Here is an 18,348-nt window from a genome sequence, read left to right on the forward strand (position 1 = left end):
CTTTGGGGGCCACAAAACTTTAGGAACACTGTCCCAGTCTTCATTTAAAGACTGGACTCACCATCCCTTTCAGTCTGCGTAAACCAGATGGAGTTCTGACCTCATTTAATTGTTAGACTGATCTGTAAACTGGTAATGGAAGATAGACTTGTGGACTTCTTTTCACTGTGGTCACTGCAGGCCCCTAAATGCAGATCGTCTTACCTCGAAGCTGCCCTGCAGCCTCAACCATTAGTTTGTTTAAGGTACCGAATATCGCACAGGCCCTCAGGGGTTGAACGACAGGCAACCCAGCAATGTTGTGTGGCCCCACACTAACAAGTGTCACAGTGATCCCAGCCGGTCCTCCCCCTATGTGAAAGCCATGTGAGAGGCGGCTCCATCCATGCCCCTGGCACCTCCACACAAGGCCCTCCATTGACTTCTAACCTGTTGAGGGACCATGGGAGACAAAGAGCCACTGGGCGGGGCCCGTCCCTCCAACAAGCCTGTGAACAAACGTTAACACGGCTGCAACTGTCCACCCCCTGAATCACTGAATTTATTGACCAACCACAGAGCCCATTCAGGTCTGGAAGGACTGATAAAGGAAGCGGGGCCTTGACGCCATGAGGGCCCAGGGAAGAAGCCCATGCTTAGGGGACAGGAGGGAGGAGAAGGGCTTTGTGACCGTCTGGTGGGTCACAGACCTTTTACCAGACGTGGGTGCCTTTGTGTCATCTGTAAAATGAGGCCAACCGTAAGTGAGCATCAGGTTGGCCTTGTGTCCTGACTATTAATCACAATGAGAGCCGTATGAGCGTCCAGCAACCACTGGAGAACATGCAGACGACTCCTGGGCTGGTGATGCTTGTAGACTTCGTCATGCTGTGAAGTGACTACTGTCCTGTTTCTGAATATTTATATATTTATACAGAGAAGTTTGAAACATTTAGTCTGTAAAATATTCAGAGAAACTGTGATCGCTCTGTGGCATCTATTGTGAGTGAGAAAGCGGTCAACAAAGGCCGTGTGCACAGGCCCAAATCTTGAAAGTACACAACTCAGACAAAAAAACGTATGGGTAAAAGAGAAAGGAGATGAAGTCCAAAATGTTTGAAATAGCACACGTCTGAGCACAAGCTTGAGAAAATCTTTTGCAGTGAGTAGCTAGCTGTGAGGAAGAAAGGCTGTGTGTTTTAGCTTCTTTATGTCTTTCCACCACTCCCCATCTGTTGCCTTACTGATACAAAAGGAATACAGCAGAGAGTACACAAAAACCCATATTGCTTTGTGGAGGGGCAACACTATCCACGAAACTACATTGCAAACAGTGATCGAAAGCAAGACATCTCAGCTCTGTACACATCAGTGTTTACTGAAAAGATGATCCGTGCAAGTCAGGGAGACACACATGAATTCATGATGCCTCCTCATCCTCATCATGAATATTCCCAAAAAGGCTCTTCCCTGATCTGTGGGAGATTCTTTTCTTCTTGGTACAAGCGAGGACCCCCTTCCCTTATTCACAGTCCCCTCTAAATCCACCCATTCACTGCCCATGGGCCCTGATCTCCACATGAAATGATACCCCTCTTTCTCCTCCACTCTCGCGCCTTTAAGCGCCCATATGCCAGGCAGCGAGGAGGCTGGGAAAGCCCATAATTGATCAGTAAGTCCTGGCTGAAAAAGTGTGACCAAGGTCAGCCCCCCACGAAGCACGCAAGAGTGGCTTAATATACAAATTTATTGGGAAATGTAATGGGAGTTCTGTAGAGCAAACACAGGGATATTTGCTGAGATAAACTAAAACATTGTGGAAATACCAAAATAAGTTTATTATAATCTTCAAAAATACAGTCACTTCGAGACACGGACAATGGAGATGTTTTGATCGCTATTTTCACATGCGTTTCATTTTGTACATTCAACTAGAAAAATACAGTGTGCAAAAGAGCTGCAAACAATTACCTATAAACATGGTATAAAAGTGAAATGTTACAATTGTCACAGCTGCAAGTGCCACAAAGATTAATTTAGATTAATTTGTTTGTGTTAACCAATTAAATCATCATCATTTTCTCTGTACAGTACCAAAGCAATGTTAAATTGAATTCATATGTTGAGTAAGAGAGCATTTCACAGCGATTCTGAAATTATTTCGATTCTCCCGCAGTACTAACAGAAATATGTTTGTTTGTTGTAGGAAAAAAAAAAAAAAGAAACACACATTTCTGCTTCTCTCTTCCACGGGAAGAATTTCAAATGAGGCAGTGTAATGGTTTCAGTTATAGGAATACAACACTACCGGTCATATTCACAAAGTCTGTGTGTGTTTTTGAGTCCATATAACCTTCTGCTGCTTTACAACCTTTCTGTTTTAGCAGCAGTGGAAAGATTCATCCAGTGCCTTTTACAGTGATAACTGAATTACAAGAGCAGCAGCCGAATACTGTAAGTGTAATCCCAAAACCTTCACATTGTTAAGTTTGAAAAAGGGAAAACTCCTACGACACTTGTGTCATGTGTGGCCCAGAGGAGCTTTTTCATTTTGATTTCATTTGGAAAAACATTTAAATAAGACATTCAATCATATTGATGTCGTTTCACACAGATTTTTAGCTGACAATATGAATATGAAAGAAGATGAAGCTACAGCTAGTAGCACCTCATCACAGCTTAGCAGAGAGCTTGAAAACAGGAGAAGCAGCTGGACTGAAGGAGGGTCATCGAAGCATACAGCCAGGTGGCCGATGTTCTAAATAAGCTCCAACCAGACAGCCATGACACACACTTACTGTGCATTCAGATCAAAAGTGGCAAGAATGTGAAAGACAAGACCAGAAAGACCAGAAGTAACTCATTTTCTTCGTGAGCGGGCAACTCCGGCCGATGAGCAGCAGATTTCAGCAGCACATTTTGTGCCTTGGGACTCTAGAGTTAGAGCTTGAAAGTTGGCAAGTATGATGGGCTTGATGTGTTTTAATTTCAACCACTCCATCTATGTCAGCCATGTGACTGTGACAGCATTCCTCTCGGCGATTTCCTTTGCTGTTGCCACTTTTAGTCTGAACCTTGTGTGTGAGCTTTAAAAGATTTGAAGCTTTGGAAAGAACCAGACTGTTAACTGCACCAGCGTACACACTTTACACTAAGTTAAGCTAAGCTAACCACCTGCTGTCACCATTTCATATTTACCATTAAGAGATAAGAGTGGCTCCAATTGTCTCATCTAGCTCCCACCAAGAAAGGGGGAAAAAGCGCATTGTGTTTCAGAGACACTGAACTACTCCAGGCCTTCAATTCCAGGTTTAGCAGCGCAGCTGCACAACCAAATGTTGTGTTGCACGAGGGCTTGCCCAGCCAGATAACTTTGGTGGATCAAAATAATTGAAAACATTATATATGAGCAATTCTGTTATTACAGAAGGAGGGAGGTTTACTGACATTCATCAGGGTCTACATCTTAAACAGGTTCATCTGATCATCACCAGGTTTTGTTTGTGTGGAGGTTTGTTTGTTGGTTGGTGGTGTTGTGGCTGTGTTGTTGTCAGGGGGCGGCTGAGGTGAGGGACTGTGCATCACCAGCATAAGTGACCGAGGAGGGTCGTGGGGGCCAGTCGGAATCGTCCTGCAGTTCGAGGGACAAGTGCTTGTACCGCACCCGAGGGGGTTTGTTCCTGCGACAGAACAACCAGGAGAGGAAGGACGAGGCCCAGCGTTCATTGGACACCTGCAGCATGTGCAATATGATCATTAGGGAAGAAATAAGTGAGTGACTCAACATTACAGACATTTATGTTATATTTATATATTATCTTCTTTCTGGGTTTCATCAACAGAATACTTGATGTATGTTTGTTTGTTTGTTTGTTTGTTTGCAGCAAGATTCAAGAATGGTTGAGATTTGAATGCTAATGACTGTTGAAAAGTGTACAAAGCACAATGTAATATGTGTGCATATATTAAGAAATCACATATAAAATATATGTGCATATAATATAAAACATAGGTATTTTTTAGTGACGTGTAAGAGGAACCCATTAGAAATTGAGGCAATACTGACAAGTATGTCTGCACAATTATGCATGACACATGTAGACACATGCTATGTATCTATCCCAAAGTCATTGTACGAACATATTATGTACAGTTGCGTCCAAAAGTCTGGGACTGCTTTCTTAGAACAGGAAATGGAAAGAAGACATGGTGCAAAGCTAAGTTATTAGAAATATTTTTATAAGGACACTGATTTAGTAAAATTGCAGATAGAACTTAAATATTTGTTGCAAACATATATGATTGCAACATGTTAGACCACACAAAAGTAACTCAAACTTAAAAGCAAATTCTGCTGAGGGTGTTCAAATATGTTTACCCAAAGGACGTGCTCGTGTATCTCCCTACAGGTGATGTACATGGTAAAGTCACCGTTGATATAGACATATATGGTGTGTGTTGAAACAGTGTATTGGTTAAGTTGCTTTTAGATGACCTATAGAGTCTATCTTGTTGAGAGTCTGATATGAAAAACAGATCATCAGAATAAAATATAAAAGAAAGCAAGAGAATCACACCAGACCAGAGTTATGGAAATTGCGTTACTATCTACAAAGTGAAACAAAGCAAAAACAGAAAGAAGTGCAGTCAAAAGCTTCCCAACCTGAGGTGTGGCAGCAGAGGGGGACTCTGTGTGGCGGTTTCCCCCCTGATTGCCTCTGAAAACTAGCCTCCACAAGATGATGTCAAGGATCAAAATCTACGGGAGATTTGAGCCGATCAAACACGAGAGGGAGGGATAAAGATTGGGTTTGAGCCACAGACAGATGCCAAAAGACACTAATAACTCAAATGAAAACACACACAAAACAAGAAAGAGATTTGGTGATTTCATTCATTATGCCGCAGTGAAGCTACTACTGAGCACAGATTCATGGGGGCGGGGGGGTCAATGCATGCAAATCAGTTTTCTGATTTAAACAATGCAGAGCAGTATCAGGGAACTTGTAGGGTGCTATGTGTACCTCCAGCATGAAAGACACAGCCACATTCACTATGACAATGATGACCAGTGTAATGCGCCAGTCGTGGGGAACACACACGATCTGAGGGGAGGCAGAGCAGCGGGGTGAGCGCACACGGTTTTCATCAACTTCATGCAACAACAGTAACACGGGGTTTACCTCTAGGAAGCTGTCGATGGCAGGGACAGGATTCAGCAAGATGAAGAGCAGAAACGTATACAAGCCCATGCAGGACAGCATGAACGGCCCTGATGAGCAAACGCACAGGAATTTGGTCAAAAGCATTTTAGGTGTCATGCTCTTGCAGTGTCACACAGACGCACAGTCTTTCTATCTTGAAATAAAATGTATATACCTTTAAAAAATGTAAATGAGTTTAAAATGAATGCTGTGCTGACACAATCCACGCTCCAGCAGTATTGGATAAGTCTTACAGTTTTTGTAGCTTGGTTGTCTGAATGGCTTTCCCTTGGAGAAGACGATGGCAACAGCCAAGTACTGGAAGGAGGAGACGTAGAAGAGGGTGGTGTTCTCGTAGTTCTTGATGTTTTTGTGGTTGTGAGGAGTCGTTACATTCGGGCTGAGAGGGAGACTGGAGCCGGAAATGTTACAGGCGCTGCAGGTAGAAAAGGGAGAATGGAAAGAGTGAAAATATACTGATTAGAATTTCTGAAAGCCAGAAGACAGAAAAGAAAAACAAACGTAAAATGATAAAAAAAAATAAATAACATTCTTTCTTCTTTCTGTCAGCTAACCAGCTTCCATTGTATAAAATGTTTTCTTAAAATATTATTTTGTTGACTGGATCATCGCATCTTTAGAATTAGAGACTGCAGGAATCCATTGTAGTTTAAAGTTTCTGTACTACTTTATACAGATATGCAGATATATGGTGCCTTCACCACATTATCTTCTTTTTGATGTCATTGTCACAATCTGATTTTTTTAAAAGCTGGACATGTGTGCAACAATCCAAAGGTTTGGAGTCAGAGCAAAGTTTATATTTAGCACAGTGTGTAAATGACATTCATAACAAAACAGTGGTTTACTGATTTATCAAGGGGGAGGTGTGAATTTCAGATGTTACTCACTCTGACTGAGGGGTCCATATTTCATACCAGCTCTGCTGTTGCACTAAGAGGAAGGCAAGGACTTGGAAGACCAGACAGGTGAGGATCTGGGTCAGAACTGAGAAGAGCAGCGGGCCAGAGATCAGACTTGACGGGGGGCAACGCCGCACCAGCTCTTTCCAGGCTGGGTTCAGACTCACTGAGGACAGAAAGAATCATGAATGAATGAGCTGATTTACAAATGGTGATGCTGTTAATGATCGCTTTTGTCTGTCTGTCAAATTTAAACATTGATCAATTTTTTTTGTGCTTTTCTTTTTGCCACTCACTTGTAAAGGCAATGATGAGAATAATAGCAATGTCAATGAAGAGGAACTGGAAGTCTCCCAAGTTGCTGAGAATCTACAATATCAGAAACATTGAAGATAAATCAACAAACACAGCAGCATATGAATGGCTTGACAGTTTCAACAACTGTAAGACTAAGAGACTTTAGCCCCAAGGAAAATTTTTGATGTGAATACAACAATCCACACAGTAGATTCGTTTGTGTCTACCGAGTAGAGCAGAGTGACACTGAGGTACTGGATGATGCTGTAGAGGGCCATGAATTTGAACACACAGAACGATGTGATGAGGGCGGCTCGTCCCTCCCTGTAAGGTAAGAATATCACGTAACTCAATATTTCTTGGTTTGCACCTGAGAAATCAAACATTTATGACAGTACTTTTTACTCCACAGGAGTAATTAGCAATTTGTTAGTAATTTGATTTCAGTCCAACATATAAATTAGTTATCAGTGCCACCACATTGCACTGATAACTGTTCTACAAACAGGTAAAACAATCATTATATAGATTTTACTGTCTTTAGGTATTTAACATTCTCCATCCTGGATGATAGTCTCTTGTGAATCTCCAGAATGAGTTGCTACCTGATGAGGATGGGAACACAGGAGATGTTGGAGGTGGAGGAGGTGAAGGGTGAAGCAACAGAAGCCTCCAGCTCAGACAGAGAAATCCCACTGTGAGCTCTCTTCAGAGCCTGACAGGGACAGAAAGCTTCACTGTCATTATCTACTTTGCTTTACAATGTCACTTTGAGGTAAAGAACACGTACATTTTTTCTACTGCCTTTGACTTCATGACACAAAGCTGTAGTTCGTTGAGTAGTAAGGATTTTTATCTAAAAGCATGTAATTGAGCGGCATGGCTGCACATGATACTGATAGATACTGAACCCCTGACTGACCGAGACGTCATGTCAAAGTGCAACAAAATAGTACTGTGTGAATGAGCGTATAAGTGGAGGGATGTGGATGTAGTATTGGCTGTATTTGAGTATTCTTCCCTCCACTACCCACAAACCTTAATGCAGATTCTTCTACTTTAACGGGCAAATGCACACAGGGATTTTCAGGTGTAAGTTGTTAGCGTGCAGGCCCATCAGATATGGGTTCACTCATGGAATTAATTGTTACAGTTTCTTGACTCATAAGTAGATACAGAGATTCATTCATTCATTCATTCATCTTCTACCGTTTATCTGTTTCTAGGTCGCAGGGGTTGCTGGAGCCAATCCCACCTCACATTGGGTGAGGGCGGGGTACACCCTGGACAGGTCACCAGTCCATCACAGAGCCAACACACAGAGACAGACAGAGACCAACAACCACTCACACTCAGACCTACAGACAATTTAGTCACCGATTAATCCAAACATGATGTCTTTGGACGGTGGGAGGAAACCCATGCATACAAAGGGAGCACATGCAAACTCTGCACAGAAAGGCCCCAGGTCAGGGACTGAATCTGTGACCTTCTTGTTGTGGGGCAACAGCATTAACCACTATGCCACTGTGCTGCCCCCAGATATAGAAATATATTTTGAAAATATGAGGAGAATGAAAAGAAAAGAAGCAGATAAATAAATGCTGACTGAATTCCAGAGAATACACTTTAAGAGAGTGTTATGACACCAGACTTACTCCACAGTCATTAGCACCATCACCACACATCCCAACAGTGTAGCTGGAAGGTAAGCAAACGGCAGTTTCAGTTAAACATTTGTCACAGCTGATGACACCATATGACTGAAAAGAGGCCCTTTAACAAACAAACTCTAAAGCCATAAAATCAATGAGGGACTCACTCAATGCTCTGCAGTATTTCTACCAGCTGAGTCTTCTGGTCTGGGGCCATGCGGCCAAATACAGTGCCTCTAAGTGCGAGCTGCAGTGGCCCCATGTGGAGAGACACGAAATTACAGCCACATCCAAATGACAACCCCAGCCCCTGCATTGTTCTTTAAAGAGAACACTAAACGGCTTTAAAGCAGATGCACATAGGACGAAGATGCTGGTGTTCATGTGCCCAAAGATGAGCCTGTACCTTTGGGATGAGCTGAGGGAAATACTCTGTGATAACGGCGAAGGCTCTGCCGCTCATAGCAAAGTGATAGCTCTGTTCCTGAGGAGGCTGTTGCTCATTACACATCCCTTCTTCCACGTTTATCTCCACAGTCTGGAGAAGAGAGTACAAGTCAAAAGCCATGCAGCCATTTAATCTTCTTTATAGACACTCTCATGTACTCTTTTCTGGCTGGTCCATGCTAACTGGCCTGTGGAGTTGTATGTGATGGGCCCTCTAACTACGTCTACCTAAAGAGACTTCAGAGCCAACCACGTTTGGGTGGCTTCTTCATATGCTGTGGTGTGTGTTTCTTTGTTTGGACATTTGGTTGAAAAAAAGAGGGACAGGTCAGCAGAGCCGCAAGTTATCTAACTGCTTAAAAGCAAACAACAGGGCAGGAATCGTTTACCTAACCTGTCACAGGAACACCAGAGACGGTGTCAGTAAAGACCGTTAAATCCTAGAATGGTTAAAATGATAATATTGCCTGTGAGACCAAGGACTTAAATGTGTTAATAAACTACACTACTTATCTCTCCATCGCTGAGATTTTTGTCTTACCTGACTGTCCTTGACTGTCTCAGTGGGGTTCTCAGTGTATTGCCATGTGATACTAGCAGGCTGCAAATCTTTAGGTGGTGCAGCATCTGCTATAATGACCTTCTCGAACGCGAGGACCATCCCACAGTCTCGAGCCACTGATATGGCCGTCAGCATGTTGTCACCTAACAGATGATGCAGGAAAAGAAGAATGTGCTGACACAGAAGGTCACGACTTCCACAACAAAGAGGTAATTGAACTCACCGAGCTGGTTTACCTGTAACCATCAAGGTGCGGATGTTAGCTTGTCGTAATTCGTGTAAAACCCCAGCAGTCTCCTGCTTTATTTTGTTCTGCATGACGATCAGACCAAGGAACTCCATGTTGGTCTCTATGAGATCCCTAAAAGGAACAGATGGTGCGTTTCTCCATTTCAACCCAAATCAAACTATCTCAAATACAGGACAAAGCTCATGTTTCAGGTCAGGCTACAAGCTCAGATGTCAGGGAAACAACAAATGATATACTTTGTGATGCTCATTGTGTCACAGTGGCTGAAGAGCGGTGATCCTGCCCTCCCCCCTTCCTTGCCCATGTCTAGTTAATGATTTTCTACATTTATCAGAGTGATGTCAAAGATGGTAATGTGTGAATGAGCCACGAAAACCAACCAGATCATTAAGATACAGGTGAGCCTATATAATGGCACCGTTGCTACACTGAAGCTGCTTTTACTGCCTGTGCTATGTTGGATTTCTATTGCTATTCTACATGCTGTTGCTGGTTGTGACATAAATAGTTGCTGCTTTCAGCCTTCATTCTTTTATACCAAACATAAACTTAGACTCATCACTGGTGTTTGCCCGGTTAACAATGGAATTTAATTTGACAGACATCAAATCAATCAGGAAATCAACATCAAGGCTGTGTGACAGAATGTATTTTGAATTGGGATTTTTCAGGATCACTCCATCAGTGGCCATTTGTGCTGTAGTTTTGTATTGTGCTGTTATCTGTGAATGGAGATGTACCTGCTGAGGCTCTGGACTTTGTGCCAGGAGAATTTGGACTCTAGCTGACGATGTGCCAGGGCAATAACCCTAAAGCCCTTTCTGGTGTAGGTCTCCATAGTCTCTGCAAAACTCAGTGGGACTGAAAAGAAGGACAGAGCCATGTCAGTCTGACCTTTTAAATGTAGAGAGCCTGCACCTAAAGACTGAAATATACACTTTTCTATTCTATTCTATTGATAAATGTATCAATGTATGAATTATAAATGAGAGGAGTGATTGTATGTCCCAGGCATGAAAAGTAGGTGTCACCTGTGTGCTGTTTACAGAGACTGGCCACCATCTCTGGCGCTCCTTTCAAGTAGGCCTGCATGTGTTTGTCCCCCAACCTCCTGACCACCACACTCATCCTCTGCAGAGCAGAGGAGAAGGGGAACTGACGCACCACGCCAATCTCATAGGTCTAAGGAGCAAAACACAAAATACGGTCAGTATCTATATAATCTTCAAATGTGTTTTTCCCTGCAGTCAGCTGTTAAAGGAATAGCTCTTTTCCAAAGATTAAAAAATGTGAAGTTTTCAGGACAAACGGACAACTTACTGTTAATTCAGAAAGCTCCTGAAAAAGAGAAGTACATGAATAATATTATAATACACCCCAAACATAAATATATCACTTTATAGCCATAACGAAAGATAACAAAATAAAGGCAAGAGAGCCACTGCACCATGTTCTGAGTCAGGCAGTCGTTCTGATTGGCTTCAGGTACAGGATGCTTCGGAGGTCGCACCACTGTGGGCATGATTGGATTGTGGAGTGCAGTTTCCTCCTCTGTAGGCTCCTCCAGGATCTAAATACAAATGAAACCATATCATAAATGAAGACTGCTTCAGTCCCAGAATTCTCTGTTTTTCATCCTGTACCAGACTTTAGCCATTTTATCCAACTGCCTCTGCCAAGACGATGAACGCCGTGCCACGTAATTCAAGCACAAGCTGGCTGTGACTAAGCATGCAGGCTTGTAGACACTGATCACTGCTCCTCACCCAGCCTGTAGCGCTGAACATCTTGAGGTCTAGAGGATCTCCAGAGAGTTCGCCATCTATCCTGGTCAGTGAGTGGCAGGTTGCCATGCAGGCCACAAAGCCAGAGTTCACCAGACTGTCCTTAGCGGGATCAGACTCAGGTGGAGAGAAGCTGCAATAGAGAGGGAGAGTCTGGCTCATCTGTTTGTGATGTACAGTTGTGTAAGTGAGGTCAGGCAAGTACTCCTGTGGTTATTAATGGCATCAAATGAAAACACGGGTGAGGTAATCTTATTTTCTTCACACACAACAATCCTTTCCCAAAAAGAGTTGAAAAAAAAAAAAAAATCCTCAGAACAACACAGTGATCCATTTAAAAATTTTTAGCGAGCATTGTTTTGGGTGTTTAGGCATCCATGCAGAAGGTGCAGAAAAAAGTGGACACATGTACTTTTACTTCAGATCCCTCAGGTGTGTAGACCTAGGGAGAACCTGTTTCTGGAAGAAACCCAGACAGTAATGTTCATTTCATCAGACAAGTTAAATAGCCGCAACATGAGGGTATACTACTCAAATCTTTTTTCTTTAAATGCCACAAAGAAACTTCGCAGAGTTTTTTACAATGATAAAAATGCGATGCCAAAATCTTGGCACTTGGGCAACTTCATAATAGATATAATCCAATTAGCCTGTCAACCCTGTCTTCTGAGGAATGTCACAGTAAAAGGGAAACCGCTTGCTGTGGCATGAAAACTGGTTGGGCACAAAAAGAAGCACAGTTTGAAGAGTCCAAAATACTGCTTTTTGCTGCGACTTCCTTAATCACACCGCTGCAAACTTTTGACTGTCAACAGTTCCCAGAAAATTGATCCTGATGCGTGTGTATTACAAAATAAAGCCAAAGTCCGGAGGCTGTAACAATAGGAGCTATTTTTAGGAGCCATTGTTTAGCTCCATGTGACACACAGACACGTTTCAAAGTGACACCACCTGAGTTACCGGACCAAGCTGAATGTACCGTACACACTAAAGTTTGTCACCCAGCTGGGTGAAAACAGTAAGAACAGCGTACGCTTCTTGTGAGGAAGTTACAGACATAAACAGAGGCCACCTACCTGCCATCTTTAGCTCTCTGAATACCCCAAAGGTCCAAACCATCTTCAGTCAAAGTGCCAGTCTGAAGGAGAAACAATTACAGAGCTGTTAGTAACTGTAAGAAGATTTTATTCAAAGAGAAACATTTTGCTGGTTTGGATTCAGACTACCGTGGTTCTGTCAGAAATCAGAAACTATAGAAAAACTATGGAACTAACTATGGGGGAAAAAAAGATGGAAAAACACTTAATAACAAACACATCAGGCTTTAATTTAGCGCTGTGACTAATTGTCTCAATTATCCTTCTCTGCTCACTAAATATGTAAAGATAACTTTGATCTCTTTGAATATTTCAGCTCACACATAGCAGATTATACAGGATATTTCAAGTAAATCAATTTCAGATGTGTGAAGCCTTATGTTGTGATCAAATTTTAGTGTTTGTGTAACCTCCCTCGGAACTACAACTGGAAGTGCGTTTGGATTCATCTTAACTTATCCTCATACTGCACACTACTGCACACAGGAGTGTGAACAACAGTTCAGCAATACAAACAGCATCAACTGAAAAAGAAGCGACAAACTGTGGATTGGACTACCTTGTCAAAGCACACCAGGTTCAGCTGACCACACACGTTGATCCTCTGGGGACTGATGCAGAAGATACCGACCCGCTTCAGACGCCGCTGTGCATACACAATACCAGCCGTCATGGCCGCTGGCAGGGCCGGTGGCACAGTGATGGTGATGATATCCAGGGACTCAATGATAATGGTTTTAGCTGGAACCTTGATTAACAAGAACAAAACAACTTCAGCTGAAAAGTAGATAGTTTGTATTTCGTTTTATAAGCACAGCTGTACCTCGTTCATTATACTGAGGACAATGGTGTAGATGAAGCCAATCCCAGCCACCCCCACCAGACACAGCAGGAACAGGTACGCATCACGGTACAGCTTAAAGTCTGTGGGCTTGGGGTAGAGGATGGAGCACACGAGTTGGCCTTTCTCTGTACTGAAGCCTGCAGGAGGACATAAGCAATAAGACTGGATTCATTATCTCTTGCAGAGGCTAAACATGTGCAACCATGAAGGGGATCGGTCAGCTATTATCTCTCTGCGATTTTCTCACCAGTTCTAACAACGACAGCCTTCACCAGTTCCCCAGTGTAGAAGCGAGTCTGGATCACGTGAGTACCGCAGAATAGGGTGTGTCTCTTGTGCTCCTCTATGTCGTAGCTGCTTGCTGCCTCCGCACCTACGCTGGGCAGGCTTGTCTTGGTAACTGGTATGCTCTCCCCTGAAGATCAAGGCACAGTGCACAGACATCCAACAGAAATCATCACTCAAACAGAAGAAACGTGCATGAGTGTAAACACACGCCAGTGAATCATGAAACGATATCTCAAAATATGGCAATTTTACCCCAAAACTGCAGAAGAATGTCAGAAATCAGGTCTAAAAAATGTTGAACTGCCTTGAATGTGCAAATAGAATCTAGAGTCTGTAAAAAATCAACAGTAATTCATAGAGTGAACCGTACAAACCTTTTCCTAAAATCTATTAGTTTTACTGGCCACGTAAAATTGACTGTACATTGGATTCTTTGTGTGTGTCTGAAAGGATCTCTTCCCTTCAGATGAAAGTCTAGCAACTCTATCATGTGCTCTTCAAAGCCATATGCCACTGTCTGCATCTTTAAAACTCAAACTGAATAAATCTTGAATATGTATATTTTTAAAACTATTGATGGTAATTCATTTTTCTCTGTGATAAGCACAAAGATCAAGCACTCCTGTGTTGGCACCTGAAAACGCATATGAGATAAGATGTAATTGTGGACACACAACCTGTCAGCATGCTCTCGTTTACAATGCAGGTTCCCTGGATGAGTACGGCATCGCAGGGCATGATAATCCCATTGGCTGGAATAATGACAACATCGCCAGGCACAAGCTCTGTTGACATAGCCTCCTGAATGTCTGGGAGCAAGAATCAGAGGGATCGCAGTGAGGAAAATCATAAGGGTACGTTACACCTTCAACAGCTTTTAGAGGAGCTGAAGCTTTGATGGATAACTTCCAGTCAGAGCAGAGCTCACCTTTACCTCCTCTGCACACTGACACACGGACCACGCTGTGTGATGCCACCATGTCATGCAGCATTACATATTGCTGAAATGGCAGAGACACTGAATTAGCCGAAAACGCACAAACACACAGTGGAGAATTATTTAAGAATGAAAGTGTAAGGGGGATTTCGTCAACACTGCTATGGCTGTTTATCTGTCACCTGACTTCAGGTAGCATCTGTCAGTTGACCTCACAATCTTCCTGGGGATCAGACCTGACTCACCTTTTTGATGGTATACAGTGAGGTAGCTATTGAGATGACAGACATGATAACTATAGCTGTAGCGTAATAGTAGTAGTCCTCTGCGCTCCAGAGAATAACGCTGAAGAGCTGAAAGACGTAGAAAGGATTCAAAACCTGAGGGAGGAGGAGAGAGGAACACAAAGCCAAAGCATGAGAGAGCTTTTATCATGCGACTGATAGGTTAAAAGAGGAGGTGCACACGTGACAGTGACGATGCACATACTAAAACTCACCTCTTTTATGAGGAGCATGAACAGAGAGGGCACTTTCACTGCAATCTCATTCTCCTCAAAAAACAGCCTCCTGTTTAAAAAGAGAGTTTCATTTTTGGGGAAACACATGAATGGCATTTCAACGCTTTCGAAGTGGTTATATGACCTGACACTTTATACACTAAAGACATCACAGTGGAAATAAAAATCCATCAGAGAATATGATGGATGTGTGTGTACCTGTAGTCCTGCAGTGTTTTAGAGAGTCCAGTGGTGTGGTCAGCGTGTATACCTGCACAGCTCACCTTCACATCCTCAAGGCCTCTACAAAAGTCACAAACATCTGTCTACTGCAGTCTGCGTATTCTCATTGAATATTTTCTGTGATGGTAAATGAAGCAGAAAGGGCTTTTCAGTGGGACTCTTACTTGTATGTGTCAAAGTTCTCTGTCTCATTGTTCCAGTAATATTTAGTGCTGTGGTGGGTGAAGTACTGGATCTAAGGTAAGGGGGGGGGTGGGGGGAGGGCATCAGATGTTGAGTGCATGACGTGATATAGATTTAGAAAAGGCAGGCACTTTTTCCACCGATGTACCTGAACATACTGCCCTTCTGAAAATTTCCCATGAAGTCCCTCCTGTGCAGAACTGGAGCTGTGGTCTCCATCTCCATTTGGGAGCTGAGATGTGGACTCCAGGTCCAAATTGTCAAAGGGTCCCTTCCCCGGAGCCAGCATCACATGTACTTTGGCTCGAAACCACTGTCTGAACTCATCCTGTGACAACAACACAAAGCGTCACCTTTTTCACTGCATAATCGCTGTTTGTGATGTTTGTCGTGTGTGGAATGCACCAAGTATCCCAATGATTTGTTCACAGTGGCATGGCGCACTGCACAAACCCGACAAGAAACCTCAGCTGCCGTTATACAGACAAGGTGCACTAAATCTTAATGTAGATCAGATACTAAATCTGATCGCATATAAATACAAAGAAGTCAGGTGTGTGGAAAAAGAAATTAAGTACCGTGGTCCTGAGCAGCAGTGTGTGTGCATCCTTCAGTGAGGTGTGTGAACAGGTGCCCTTGACGCCCCACTCGGGCAGCCAATAGAGCAGCAGCAGCAGGAGACCACCGGAGCAAACCACACCTACACCCACCAGGATCCTCTTCCACAGGCAGGGCCGGTACCCCCACACCTCCTGTACAAGGCAGACACTAGGTTCGTAAATTAACAACAACAAACGTTATCAAAAGTCAACAGGAATTCATTTGTTAGTATGTATTAGTAGCTCTGACTATTAAGAGCAAGAGGACGGTGAACAAAATGAACTTCTAGCACCCGTGCTCATGGTGCAGAGCACTGTGACATGGTTCATTTGGGAATCTTAACGGGAAGAAAGAGGCAGACATCAATATGATCAGAGGGCGTGTCACAGTCCTTTACAAGGAGAGGCCTTTTTGAGAAAGACTTCAAGACTTCTCTCTCTTGTTCAAAACGAGATCAGCTGCTGAGGTAGTTATGAATAATAGATACAAAAGGAAACATTTGGTCCGAGCTGTTCTCTGAAAAATTTGGTGGACAAACAACAGAGGGGTTGATTTTTATAACCTTCCAACAAAGTCTTACAGCAATGTTAGGTGAACCGATACAACTCATCACAGTGAATAATCTTGTCATGCCAATGGACTTTTTCCTACTTCTCTGAACAACTCAGTGATTTCAGTTAATGTGATTATATTTCAAATCAAACTGGGTGCTTTTTCATTTTAATCCATGCTGCCGAATACCCACACACACACACACACACACACATATCACCTAATATTTGTGACAGACACCCTGCAATTGTAAATATGTAATTACATTTTTATTAAAATAAACAACCGATTTCTCCTGCAGATCGACAAAAGACAACCAACACAAAAAATATTTAGAGATGTGATCTGAAATTATATTTACCATCTCATCCTCCAGGCCCCTGTTTATTATCGTCCCCTCTCTCATCTTCACTCTGTCATGAGTACAACTATGAAAAAAAAAAGAAAAGAATATTTATTTACTAAACATCTTACCTACCTCATTACAAATGTCCTTAACTCAGTCCTATTGGCAATGATGTCTGATATGCATTCTCAGCCGTGGGAAGGAATTAGCTGAGTATCTTCTGAAGGAAAAACTAGAAAAGCAGGTCAGTGATTTACTGACTTTCGGCTACTTTCATCTCATGAGCCAAAGAGAGAAGTTGGTATTTGTTTGTGTAGAGTTAAACATAGAAACACAATTTGATAAGGGAGATTTGTAACATACAGCTCTGCGGACAGAACAGCCTGTGCTCTTACCCTCAGCTCAGTGAATAATCAGCTGTCTGTAATTCACAAAGATCTCTCAACCAGGCCCAAACGAAATGCCTACCTCCCTCATGGTGCTGCGTTAACACTGTGTCCAAAGCCTCCACTGATATGCACCAGAAAGTGCGCTTATGAATGTCCCAATTCAATTCTCTATCAATTTTATAGGCATTGTGGTGTGAGGCCTTCGGTGTGAAACGGTGTCAGGGTGTTGAATAAGAACCTTTGCACCCTACATACATGTTCCTGTTCAATAACAGTCACACCTAGAGTAATGTTTGACTCAGGCTATCTGACCTGACCTTTCAAGTAGGTCCATCATCTGTGTACTGCAAAAAATAACGCAAAAAAAAAAAAAATGTGATATCAAACAGGTTTGTTACCAATAAATAACACAATGCATGACTGACCATCACATTTACTGGCTAAGGTAAAAGGACTAAGAGCCTCTGTGACCTCTGTGACTCAGTCTTTGCACAACAAGTCCCAGAAGGCTAAGAGAGCAGAAAGGCTGCTTTTTCAAAGCCTGCTGCAAATACAGACTTGAATAAGATTTATTTTTCCACCAGGATAAAGACCCAAGACAAAGCCAGAGCTACACAGCAACGGTTTCCAAAACAAGACTTCAGTCTGATCCAGACTCTGTGGCTGAAGTCCGGATCTGAAACCGGCCTGACAGTTGTTGAGACTATCTGCTGTATAAGGCTGAACAGCAATCAGTGGCTTCACATCAACATTCAATGAGCTGAATTGCCAACAAAGTTCAAACTGCACACTAAAAGACGCAAAGGAATACAACTAAATCTGAGGTTGCGCGGTGGGAATTCCTTTTAAGTACATTTTCCACACTGGCGCAGTCCGGTATCTTGTGCAAACACACGTCCAGTGGCAGCGATGTTCGCCTTCATGGTGCAGACATGTATAACGGCCCGGATACTGTTACCGCCACAGAGCTCTCCATAAAACAGCCAAATCTGTCACAACTGGCGCGCAGTCCAACATACCGCATCCTCCGCCGCTGCGTGTCACTCGTTTGCTGGGATCATCTGTGCAGCATGTGAACTCTAGACCGTCCCAACATGACGGTGGAGAAAGGCGCTGATCCACGCTGCGCACCTCCCGGGACCGTCCCAAACCGGTCCATTCAGAAGGAAGTGGGAAAACAGGATGTGAGGTCATTGGAGGACACGGAGTTTGGGCTGAACTACTGCAGAGCTGTCACAGTTTGAGGGGAAACTGTTCATGCACCAGCTT

General features: G+C 43.1%; 1 protein-coding gene across 5 annotated transcripts; it reads right to left on the bottom strand.

Moving 5' to 3' along the window:
• Positions 1-1,735: 1,735 nt before the first annotated feature.
• LOC115057991 (probable cation-transporting ATPase 13A3) lies at positions 1,736-18,218 on the bottom strand. 5 transcript variants are annotated; one of them, XM_029525274.1, is made up of 33 exons: positions 18,099-18,218; positions 16,706-16,772; positions 15,771-15,944; positions 15,341-15,520; positions 15,174-15,244; positions 14,986-15,069; positions 14,767-14,836; positions 14,513-14,647; positions 14,259-14,331; positions 14,008-14,139; positions 13,290-13,457; positions 13,022-13,179; positions 12,758-12,946; positions 12,178-12,239; positions 11,084-11,234; positions 10,765-10,887; positions 10,638-10,655; positions 10,349-10,499; positions 10,058-10,178; positions 9,304-9,428; positions 9,047-9,210; positions 8,465-8,596; positions 8,226-8,305; positions 8,062-8,104; positions 7,009-7,118; positions 6,631-6,727; positions 6,403-6,475; positions 6,095-6,272; positions 5,438-5,619; positions 5,163-5,251; positions 5,004-5,084; positions 4,643-4,738; positions 1,736-3,712 (listed from the first exon to the last, which is right to left on the bottom strand). In XM_029525274.1, the coding sequence occupies exons 1-33, from the start codon at positions 18,101-18,103 to the stop codon at positions 3,530-3,532; spliced, it is 3,765 nt and encodes a 1,254-aa protein (XP_029381134.1). In that variant the 5' UTR covers positions 18,104-18,218; the 3' UTR covers positions 1,736-3,529. The 5 variants fall into 5 exon arrangements, 4 of the variants coding, with proteins under 4 accessions (XP_029381134.1, XP_029381135.1, XP_029381133.1 ...); XM_029525275.1 differs by lacking the exon at positions 5,004-5,084; XM_029525273.1 differs by having other exon boundaries at positions 5,004-5,251.
• Between the last annotated feature and the right edge of the window lie 130 nt (positions 18,219-18,348).

The sequence above is a fragment of the Echeneis naucrates genome, chromosome 17 (assembly GCF_900963305.1).
Source record: "Echeneis naucrates chromosome 17, fEcheNa1.1, whole genome shotgun sequence".
Taxonomy (NCBI): domain Eukaryota; kingdom Metazoa; phylum Chordata; class Actinopteri; order Carangiformes; family Echeneidae; genus Echeneis; species Echeneis naucrates.

Excerpts from the sequence above, each read along its gene's own strand:
- LOC115057991 (XM_029525273.1), bottom strand. Across the intron at positions 15,521-15,770 it reads CACTGCTGCTCAGGACCACG|GATGAGTTCAGACAGTGGTT; the intron begins GTACTTAATTTC and ends TTGTTGTCACAG. Across the intron at positions 7,119-8,061 it reads ATGGTGCTAATGACTGTGGA|GCTCTGAAGAGAGCTCACAG; the intron begins GTAAGTCTGGTG and ends TGTCCCTGTCAG.